The sequence below is a fragment of the Durotheca rogersii genome, assembly GCF_024521655.1.
Source record: "Durotheca rogersii strain YMJ 92031201 chromosome Unknown GGS23scaffold_22, whole genome shotgun sequence".
NCBI lineage: Eukaryota > Fungi > Ascomycota > Sordariomycetes > Xylariales > Xylariaceae > Durotheca > Durotheca rogersii.
Window position 1 is genome coordinate 243,658 of NW_026251253.1, and position 11,563 is coordinate 255,220.

An 11,563-nucleotide genomic window follows, 5' to 3' on the forward strand; every position below is an offset into this window, starting at 1 on the left:
TACCCGCCAACGTCTACGAACCACGTAATCCTCATCATGTCCGCATCCAGATACCAGAGGAGCCTGCTCAGCTTCCCACGCCAGTTGAGCCGCCAATGCCTTCGAACCCCTCGCCGGTTTCCTCATCGCCGTCTGTGTGCTCGAACTGTCTCGTCCTACACTGCCCCATACCAGGCAGAGGCTATATCGGTGATAAAGAGCAACGTGGATACGTCTTCGGACGAGTTTAGGGAAAATGAGCGGCTCATGGGCGAGGCGATGGCTCGCCTGGAGCTACTAACGAGCGCCGCGCAGCAGGGCGGGCCTGCGAAGGCGAGGGATAAGCACATCGCGAGGAAGAAGATGCTGCCGCGAGACCGTGTTACCTCCCTAGTAGATCCGGGCACGACCTTCATGGAGCTATCGCCCCTCGCCGGCCACGAGCTCTATCCCGAAGCAGACGTGCCCGCGGGGGGCATCATCACCGGCGTCGGTGTCGTAGAAGGCGTTACGTGTGTGATTGTGGCTAACGACAGTACGGTCAAGGGTGGCACATACTACCCGATTACTGTGAAGAAGCATCTGAGGGCCCAGGCTGTCGCTCAGGAGAATAACTTGCCGTAAGTTGAAACTGTGTATATATACAGGCATCCATCCACTCACCCATACATGCGTATATGTACTTACATCTGCACGTATACATGCGTGTGCATGTTTGTGCATATGTGCATACGAATGTGCGGTCTGCACTGAAGTATAGATAGAAACCTTTGGGGTAGATCTCCTGAGTCGATCCCGGTCTGACAGAGTATAGCTGCATATACCTAGTAGATTCGGGCGGCGCGAACCTCCCACACCAGTCGGACGTGTTCCCGGACCGCGAGCACTTCGGCCGCATCTTCTACAACCAGGCGAGGATGAGCGCCCAGGGCATCCCCCAGATCTCCGTAGTCATGGGACTCTGTACGGCGGGCGGGGCCTACGTCCCTGCCATGAGTGATGAGAACATCATCGTGGAAGGCCAGGGCCACATTTTCCTGGCCGGACCGCCGTTAGTTAAAGCTGCTACCGGCGAAGAAGTGTCCGCTGAGGAACTCGGTGGTGGCGCGATGCATACCTCGGTTTCGGGTGTCTCGGATTATCTCGCCGTAGACGACGCGCACGCCATCGTGTTGGCGAGGAGATGCGTCAGCAACCTGAACTGGCCGCGCAAGGCCGCGCCGTCGCCCCAAAGCTACTCTGAGCCTTTGTATCCGACCTCGGAACTCCTGGGCCTAGCCTCGACGAACCTCCGCAAGCCCTTACCGATACGTGAGGTGATCGCGCGGATCGTCGACGGCTCCCACCTCGCCGAGTTCAAGCGCGACTTCGGACCGACCCTGGTGACAGGCTTCGCAAGCATCTACGGCCACCGCGTGGGTATCGTGGCCAACGACGGGATCCTGTTCGGAACGTCGTCACAAAAAGGCGCGCATTTCATCGAGCTGTGCGCGCAGCGCGGCATCCCCCTCGTCTTCCTACAGAACATCAGCGGATTCATGGTTGGGGCCCAGGCAGAGCGTGAGGGCATCGCCAAGCACGGCGCGAAGCTGGTGACGGCGGTTGCCTGCGCTGACGTGCCCAAGTTCACCGTGGTGGTGGGCGGTAGCTACGGCGCGGGAAATTACGGCATGTGCGGACGCGCGTACGGACCCCGATTCTTGTGGATGTGGCCGAACGCGCGGATCGGCGTCATGGGCGCCGAGCAGCTGGCCAACGTGATGGCGTCGGTGAGCCAGAGGGGCGGCGCCGGCGCCGGCGACCCGGACCTGGTGAGCCGGATCGAAGGTGAGAGCGATGCTGTCTACTCGTCGGCGAGGCTGTGGGACGACGGCGTAATCCCGCCCCAGCATACGCGGCGGTACCTGGGCCTAGGCCTGCGGGCCGCGCTGTCGGGTCGGAACGAAGTGCGTCCCGGTGACACCAGATTTGGGGTCTTCCGGATGTAACCGCAGCATATATATATATATATATATATAGGTATACATGTATAAATATGTATGTATGTATATGTACGCGTGATACAGCTAGATCGGTGGGTCGATAGATCGGTGGACATACCTAGGTATATGCATACCTACCTATATATGACGAGCTTGAGGAAAAGGACGAGGACCGGGGCCTGGGGGAGTGGAGAGTAAATACGCGAATCTCCCGCCTACCGTCAGGTAGCCAGCCAGCCAGTTGATCACGGGTGATCCGCGGAAAGCATCAGTAAATTTAATATCGGGATCGGGACGCACCCGCGCCCTCGCCACCACGGAGGTCTCGGGTTGCTACATCACGGTGCCGGAACGCGTCCAATGGAAGTGCTCCTCCACCCCGGGAGCGACCAAAGCACTCGGAAGTTAGGAGTCAGGGGTTGGGGTCCCGTGGAACGTCTCTCGCCGCCTTGCTTCTCGGCCTCGCGGGCGCCTGCGTATGGTAGATACGACATATTCCCACCTAGGTACCACTACGCTCACCTGAACGAGGACTGAACGAGTCGTACGCATCGGGATCTCCCGGTCTCCCCCACCTCGCATCTCTCGTGTTGCCTCTCTCCGTCCGCAGCTCTCCACGCGATGCGGTCCTTCCCACGAGCGGCCCTAGCCTGTTTCGTCCCAAGCCAATGCACGTCGCCGCGGGACGACAGGACCAGGCGGGATAAATACCTAGGTGCCAGGCCGGTTAGGCTTCGGCGTGGCGCGGGCGAAGACGCGAGCGCACCACACGTGCCGACGTAGATCGCCCCTTGGGCCCCCTCGGCGAGAGGCGATTTTCAACGCAGGAATGGGAACGAGGCAATTCCCCTTTACCGCCACCCCCGTTTTCCTTTTGGGATTCTAGGTCCTGGTCCCTCTCCACATGGCTTCGTTGCCTACTTTGTTGCCTCGTCTGCCTTCTCTGCGTATCCGTCCGCGCCGGCTCTCTGCATATACCGACCCCTGGACCTCGTAAGGTGTTAGCGCATGGGGGAGAGCGAAGGCGGGATCCTTCTCGAGGTTGGTCCCTGCAGCAGCCGCGGTACGACCTCGTCGCCAGCGCGAGAGGGGGAGTGAAGAGAGAGAGAGAGAGAGAGGTTCCCGCAGCTCCCGGGGATAGACGGGACAGGCATTCGAGGCGCGCTCGTAAGGGCCCGCCCAGGTTGCCTGCGGGTGGCACCTCTGTGCCTGGGAGCTTACTGGGAAGCGAACGCGAGTCGCCGTCCTACCGCGACATTGCTCCTGCGTTAGGTCGACGGGATAGCAAGCGATATGCGGGCGCCGGGGGAGATAAGCTGACCCAGTTATTACCGCTCGATCCCGACCACACGGACGAAGGGGTAGGTATAAGCGTTTGACATGGGAGAGGAGGAGGAGGAGGGGCGGGCGCCTTTCAGGCCATCCCGTCAGATATGCTGGTTCCTCGATCCCATCAAAAGTCGGAGAAAAATCTCTGATCTCGACCTCGGACCAACCCGGCCGTTTGATAGGGGCAGGTCAGCCAGGGCTGGTGGGTAGCTACGGTGGCTACCTGTTGTTAGGTGACGAGCCCATCTTACGTTCACCAGACCCCCGTAGGATCCCCCGCCTCACTTGGCCCCCACACTCCCTCTCACTGGTGGTCTACCTAACCCTACCGAAAACACCTAACACCGGGGGCTCCGCTGCCAGGGGTGCTGCTGCAACGTAAGGTACTAGGCAGTATGCGCGCGTGCGGACAGGCGGGTTGGCGCGGTGGTGAGAAAGGCGGTTCTCGGGCAAGCACTTCAGGTAGGCGTGTAACCAGAGTTGGCTACGGTGCATCGTCGGCCCCGTTGTTGCTGATATGAGGATCGTCATGGCAAGTCAGCAACACTGCGCCGTAGGTAGTATCATAACACTTACGAGTCTCACCTGCGTGAACGAGGCAGGCAAATCTCACGGTCTCTGCTATGTGCGACGCCGCCTCTTCTCTTTTTTTTTTCTCCCCCTCTCTCTCATGTTCTCTTTCTCGCCTCTGCCGCTTAACCCTACCGTCTTGCCCCGATTCCCCGGTTCGTAGCCGGGCGCCGTAGGTACGTAGCAAGGGGCGGGCGGAATATTAGAGGCTACCTGCTTGTCGATTCTCTTCTCGTGCACCCGGAGCGCAGCTCTATGGCCCGCACCCATCCCGTCGATCCTACCAACGAGGATCTCACACATGCATAAGATATAAGATATAAACCGCCGTTTGTATGTGTAGGCAGGTATAAGCGCATTCAGCACACGCCGGATTTCACCGTTGCTCGCGCAGGATGCGAGACACCTAGGTAAAGGGTTCTAGAATGTGCGCACCGTAGTAAGCATCTGTGTAGCAGATGGCGAGCCAAGAGGATATTTCCCAAAGGGGCAAGGGAAAGGGGAGGCACGAGAGAGGGGAAGAAGAAGAGAAAAGAAAAAGAAAAAATGGACGACCAGCTGGAGACACACGTAGTAGGTAGCGCGCCTCTCTCTCTCTCTCTCTCCTAAGCCGTACCGAATTGCCTCTGGTGTGCTGGCGTGGCTGTCGGGGTGACATCGTCGATTCGCCGAGAACCCGAGCCCGACCTCAGGATCGGCCTAAGCAGTTTTCCACACCGGCGCGGCGCAACATCCATACAAGGGCATCGCACGGGCAAAATCCAGCCATCCCACGCCTACATACATGCATGGCACGGTTACCTCGCTGGGCTGGCCGACCCGTATGTGCAACATAATCTACCTACCTACCTACCTACCTACCTACATGTAGAATAATAATACCTTGGGTACCTACGTCGTATGCCACCATCCCAGGCGATAGAACCGCCTACCTAGGTGCCCCATACGCCGCAACGTAAAACAGGTACGCGAGGTCGCAGAGGGAGGAGGCGGGCGTGATGCGTGTCAGCAGAGAGGAGGAAAGGGGCCGAGAAATCACGTTGCGCCGCTCCGGGCTAGGGTGGTCTCGTCCCGGAGCGGTTTTTTTTTTTTCTTTCTTTCTTTCTTCTCCTTTCTTTCTTCTTCTTTTCTTCTTCTCCTTTTTTCCTTCCCCCCCCCTCCTCTTCTCCCCCCCCCCGCCCCCGCCCCCTTTTCCTTCTTTTTTTTTCAACCCCCTGACCTCTCAGTCCTGTTCCTCTCCCTTCTCCGCCTCCTCCTCCTTACCCCTCCCTCCCTCAGTCTTTTTCGCCCTCTCGTCTACCCCGGTGAGCCCCTTTCGGGTAGCGGCAGGAAAGGTGGGCGGGATAGGGCAACGCGGGCGCGTGGGGGGACTTCTATTGTTCTGGAAGACCTTGGCGCTTTTCCTAATCGGCGTCTGCCGCATCTATTATCTGCATGCATACATGCCCTCACACGTTGGGGACGATAGGTGTGCTACACACGTGTGAATCCCTTGTAGGTGGACATAGTCCGCATATATATACACACACGTATATATACACGTTGTCCACTGTCGTCCTCGTCGTTATTATACCTCTCTCTCTAAGCACATACCTATGCGCAGTGGCAGTAGGATGTCTTAAGTAGATGGGCATTGTCGGGTATATACCTGTACATAGGCAGAGGCCGACTAGCATATCGGAACCCGCTCATAACAATATCAGCGTCGTCGCCTCAGCGTCTCCCTGTATGACATGCTCAAATTCGTGTATGGCGTGCCGCGTAGTCGGGATACGACCGAAGCCATATACGGCGTCCTGCTTACATCTAGTAGGTATACTAAATCCAGTCCCGTGAGTATTGGTCTATTATGCACAGGCGTCGGCCGCTCCTCGTTTATACCCCAAGGTGCAATGCGCGTAGCCACCTGCTTCCAGGGTGACCGCTGTCCCATGTTGCTTGACCACCCCGGCGTCCTCGTGTTGGTTTTCCTGTCCCTTGGGTCGGGTCCCTCTCACTCGCTGAGATCTGATGACACGCAGTGTCGTAGATTGCGTAGAAGATATTTCCATATACGCGTTCACGTTCGCCCCGGGAAGTACACCTGGGCGCCTCCGTCGACAACACTGTGCTCCTGGTGGGCGAGCCTAGGGGGGCCCCGGCAGCTACCTGGTGACGGCAAGGGAACAACGGGGAAATTCTCGACCCGGGAAGTCAATCTAATCGGCCACTCAAGTTTAGCAATGCCCTTCTATCCTTGCAGCCACGCTTCGTCATGATTCCCAGGAAGGGCTTCTGATTCGGTTTGCGGCGGCATCCCCCCTGGTCCTATTGGAGTAGCTACGTACCGTGCAACCTAGGATCCATTAATCTGACCTCCTGACCCGAAGAGTCTGCCCAGGGGGTTCTGGACCACGCAAGGGTTCTCCTCATCACCCAGAATCACCACGCACTCGAACGGGTGAGACTGGACCGCTCAGGTACACAATGCCATTTTGTGAGTGTGGTTCGAGTGATAGACTGATAGCAATAGCGCAGCGGCGAAAAGCGGACAAACAGAAAAAAAAAAGGGAGAGGGCAGGCTTGCTACAACCGTCATCCTTCGTTTTTCATTGCTTCCGGATCTGGTTCGGGGACAGCCTAGGATAGCTGTGTATCTCAGAAAAAAAGTCTGCCAATGCAGTGAAGAGACAACGTCAAAGTACCCATTTGAGATTCCAGTGGCATGTATAATTAAAAACCAAAGCTGTAAACTGCCTTCGAGTCCGGCATCTTTGACCGCGAAGCGCTCCCCCGATACTGATGTTGTTTGGCAGACATGTAAACGCCGATGCAATGCATTTTATGTCAATGCCAATGCTTCCTCATAATCCCAACGCGCTCTTTTATCGTCCTCCTCTTTCCCTCCTTGCTGCTAAGCATCGCCGGGAGGAATCCGTGCCAAAAGAGATTAAAAAAATAACGCTGCTTGGATATACATATACACATATTAACTTACCCATTCCCTCCCGTTTTCGGAACTTCGTGATGGGAAGATTTTGCTCCAAGCTCGGCGTAACCATCGTAGAAAACGCCATATAAACGCGTAACTTGTAGCAGCTCTTAAACGTATGCAACCGTTTAAGCACGAAACTATCATCGGCGAGGTTTCCTCTCGCCTTGGCGCTCGAGTAGCAGGGTGAGCTGGCTCTTGGATCGACCAAGTGGTACGGCCGGTGTCGCGCTTGGTTGCGTAGGCGTAAATCGAGTATCGAGTACTAAACTTCTTGATCTTCGGGTGCCAGTCTCGACATCTTCTTCATTCTCGCGCAACATCCCAGAGATTGATTCGGCGACCGATGGATTCTCGTCGAATTCGATAATGGTTCCTTGGGCAGTAGCTGTGTCGACGAGGGCTGTACTGGACGCGACCCAGTTCTGAGGCGGAGCACGACGAGTCAGGTCCTGTGAGCTGCGCCGCGAGGAGCCCGTGTCCGACCTTGAACGAGCCATAGCCTGGGGGATGTTTGGACGTGGTCGTTCTTGCGTATCACTCCGTCTATGGGCCGTCCCACCCTGGCCCACCTTCGTACGGCCAAAGTCCTTAACAAGGGCCTGACTTTTCCCATGAGCTGCCGGCTCTGGCTGCTTCGCGCTACGAGATTCGCTCGAGGCCGCGGATAACTGGCTGCGAACGGTACTCGTCCGTGCAATGCTAAGCTTCGGGACGCTGGGCTTCGATGCGGTAGGTTTATCGGGCGGCTGAGACGCCGGACGTTTACCCGCCGCCTTAGAGCTCAATCGCTCACCACCTTCCTTCGTCGTCGAAGACGCTGCTTGGCCCGATTTTCCGGTGATCATCGGAGCCGAGTTCTGTGGCACAGGCTGTCTCGAGCCAGAGGAAGGACTTCCTTCTTTAGATCCGTTCTCGGAACCACCGGCCGCGGTGGCGGGTTGAGAGCTACCACGACGCGGCATGGCAGGCCTGCGCTTGGTGGTCGTAGAAGCTACGAACGCAGCAGACTTCTTCTTGGATGCTGAGCTTGCCACTTTCTTCTTTTCCTCTCTGACTATCGAGTTGTTAGACCCCCTCGAATCGCCGCTGGTGTTTACGGCCGTGCTCCCTGACGAGCCGAGTTCGGCATCTTTGCCGTCACCGTCACCGCCGTCCTCCCCATCAGATCCCGGAGGCGACACGAATCGAGCCGTAGGCCGCGGCCCGGAACTTGAAGGCCCCCTAGGCTTCTTTAAAATGGGATGTGGCTGCTTCGTCGACGACGGTGGCGCGTTTTTCGTACTCTTGGCCGGGCCCTTTGACGCTGGTTTCGACGGCCCACCCCCAGGGGTTTCGGATTTGGTTGCGTTGAACCCAACCGGCGTCTGGACATGCGAATCGGGCGAAGGCTTTGCAACTTGCAGTCAGCGTCTGGCAGCACGCAGCACCATCATACTCACCGGCTCATATCGGTTCGGCGGACCACGTAATTTGACGAAGCTCTCCTCCTCGGATATACTCTTGAAGAGCCGGGCAATCACTCTGCCGGGAAGGTAGCGACGGTCGCCGCCGAGGACGCGAGTCCAGAAATTCTCGAGCCGCCTCGCGGTGGGATCAACGAGTTCTCGGGACGTCGTAGTGAAGACTGCGATTCGATTAGTATGATCACATCAAACGTGGCTAGGAACTATCTTGACCATGACAAGCCGCATGTATCTGCTCTAGTGGAACGATATCGTACTTTGCTATCTCCTCGTAAATAGTGTTCCTATTAAACACAATGCCTTTCGGCAGAATCATGCCCGTCATCATGACCGGAAAGAACTGCGCCCAGTATCGTCAGCCTGGAAGCTCACCCGCACCGCGAGCCCCGGCAGCGACTAGGACCAAAAATACTATCGTCTGTAGTCCCACGGACCCTGCGATTCATAGTTGACACGACACGTCACGGGACTGGACCGGCGGGACTGGGTTTGAACAGCTCATTAGCTCGGGGCCGTCGCGTCAGCTGCCATGAAATATGCGATGGAAGGTTTAGGCTCGGACTCGATAGATCCTATTCCAAACGGGCAGTCTCACTCCAACGTGTCAATGCATCGAGCAGCTTAGGTAGAGTTGCAGCCTGTCCCTAAGCCCGTCATCGACGGTGACGGTGCGCAGCCAGCAAACACGCCCAATCCGCCGCGACAGGGGATAGGGAAGGAATACCGAGGCACGACCGGGAGAGTTGGGATCTGGTTAAATGTTTGCCAGTCCGAGATACGGCATGGGGGGGGAGGAAGGGCTCGGAGCGAGGGAGCGATCGTATATGGACAGGTACAGGTCCCACACAGCTCTATGGGGGCTGGCCTGGTAGGCGTAGGGGTACGGGCGGAGAGAGAGTGATTAAAGCTGAGACACAGCCATGGAAAATACGTAGTCGGTATGTAAGCCAGCGACGGGGACAGACAGACGAAAACGTGCAGGCCTCGGGGTTCGTTCCAATGCAGACAGCGCAAATGCCGAGACAAAGGCGGAAGAGAAGACAACAAGGGAGCTCGATGACGATGACGACGACGACGACGACGACGAGGGAGGGCGGAGTAAAAAGAGACCGAGAATAGGTGAAGGCGATTGAATAAAAAATATGTTTGGGAAAAACGAAAAAGAGAAAATGAGGAAAGAAAAGAAAGAAAGAAAAGAAAAGAATACGTCGACGGCTTTCAACGAGAGGGAAGGTGGGATTCAGCGCTTGACGGTTTTCAGAGCGAATTTTGGAAGCTTATGACTTGGGAAGTGCCGTCTGGGAGAAGATCTGGGCGTACTCAGACTATAGAGTGAGGTGGTAGGCAGGTACATATGTAATTTAGGTACCTAAAGCAGGTAGGCAGGTAGGGAAGGTAAAGGTTGTTGGCCAACCTCTAGGCTCTATACGTAGGTACCTACCTGCCTAAGCTAGCACCAGGAGGTACCTACTAGGGACCTACCTAGGTACCTCCTAGGCACCTAAGGTACATAAGGTGCCCAGCCTATGGGAGGAGGAAGAAGGGACGCATGCGATCCCGCGGCGAAAGAAGAAAAAGGTGAGGTGCCTCAGGCAGGTACACAGGGTAGCGCAAGCTTAGGGATGGAAATTACCTAAAGTAAATCGAAGGTGAGAGATGTTACCTGGGCAGGTCGGTGGAAGGAGAGGTATATAATGCACACATATATGGGTGCACACATATATGGGTAGAGGTATTAGTTCGATGCACGTAAGTGGACGGGACTTCGACGTACCTAGATACCTGCCTCTAGGTGCCTACACCTAAGGCAATGGGTGTGTGTGAGATAGGCTAAACAATAGAGACTACCAAGTAGCGCTGTCAGGAATCGAACCTGTCCTCTATTATCAAACCCACGGAGCTGTGTGTTGGCATCCGTTAGACCTGCGGGAGCACACTGGAAAGAGAAGAGGGACCTACCTTAGGTACTTACCTAGATACCTATGTACCTAAGATACCTAGGTACTACCTAAATCCTACGTTAGGTTGCCTATGAGTAAAGAGGTACCTAACCGAACCTACCGAACCTACCTACCTCTTACCCAACCTACCTGCCATGGAGAGGGGACACGCTACTTAATTTGCCTGACATATATAATAGAATGCCGCGCCGCGTGTGCAACTCCCCTGGCCGGCAAGGATACATTATATTAGGTTAGGTGCCCAACAGGTACCTAAGGCAGGGCTAGGGAGGGCACTTTTTCACCTAGGCCGTCCGCCTGGACCCCCGACTCCGCACCCTGTTGCTTTAGTACAAGCTCGTTAAGTGCCTAGATCCGGTTAGGTGCTTACCTCTGACAAGCGCCCTGCGGTCCACGGACGGCCAAGTCGAACGTGCTCAGGAGGTAGGAAGATACGCAGTGGAGGTCAACCGAGACTTTCGGTGCCGATACGACCTGCGGTCCGATACCTACCTACCACCGACCCAGGTACCCCCAGATACAGGTACACAACGAGCAACGCCCATTCCCTAAGCCCGCCGCAGAGCCGCGAATCGCCTTCCACCTTGGGTCTGGCAGGCCAGACACCCAGGTACCCAGACGGCAGGCACCCAGGTGCCACCCGTGGGCGCGACCTTTTAGAGGAGGTACCTATTTCATAGTCTAAAACCTACCCAGGTACCTAGCTTAGGGAGATCCATGCCAAGGGCACAAAGCTTTTTAGGCCCTACAGTGGGTATATATGGCCCGCTAAAGGTCTCCAGTATCCCGAGTCCAGCCCAGGTCCAAAATCCAGGGGGTTCCATTAAGCTTGTGGCTCCGACGTGCATCTATCATCGATACGTCCCCTTCCGCAGGCAAAGGCAAGGTTGGGTGCAGGCCGTGACATTATATACACCGTCACCTTATCTGGGCAGTCTGCAAGCCGACCGGAAAACCAGCCCAGCATGAGCCTATCACGGAAGCGCCCTCTTCGCCTTCACCTCCCCTCGTATCTCGTCCCTCGTTCTCCCTCTTCGCGAATCCCTCTTTTTTTTTTTTTATCGCCCATCTTCCCGCCCGTCGGCTTGGCGTTCGCGACCTATAGCTTTGTAATAAACCAAACTACTCGCTTGGGAGCCTATCACCACCGAGAGCTAGCCCCTGACAAATCTAACGAGGCAGTCGACCTAATCTTAGTTGAATTGGATGGCCTTAGGAGCTTCCTGGGCGCCGAAATTCAAGCGTGGCCGCTTCTTCTGTTCTTCCCTTGGCCCCGGACTACCCTCGGAGGCCAATCAAGAGAAA

General features: G+C 56.3%; 2 protein-coding genes across 2 annotated transcripts; one reads left to right on the forward strand and one right to left on the reverse strand.

Moving 5' to 3' along the window:
• Positions 1–36: 36 nt before the first annotated feature.
• Positions 37–1,967, forward strand: GGS23DRAFT_599197 (carboxyl transferase; the record flags this gene model as incomplete). Its single annotated transcript, XM_051518892.1, has 2 exons — positions 37–599; positions 794–1,967. The coding sequence occupies 2 exons, from the start codon at positions 37–39 to the stop codon at positions 1,965–1,967; spliced, it is 1,737 nt and encodes a 578-aa protein (XP_051369387.1).
• Positions 1,968–6,974: 5,007 nt separating this feature from the next.
• On the reverse strand, positions 6,975–8,743 carry GGS23DRAFT_599198 (uncharacterized protein; the record flags this gene model as incomplete). Its single annotated transcript, XM_051518893.1, has 4 exons — positions 6,975–8,222; positions 8,274–8,458; positions 8,511–8,637; positions 8,732–8,743. The coding sequence occupies 4 exons, from the start codon at positions 8,741–8,743 to the stop codon at positions 6,975–6,977; spliced, it is 1,572 nt and encodes a 523-aa protein (XP_051369388.1).
• Between the last annotated feature and the right edge of the window lie 2,820 nt (positions 8,744–11,563).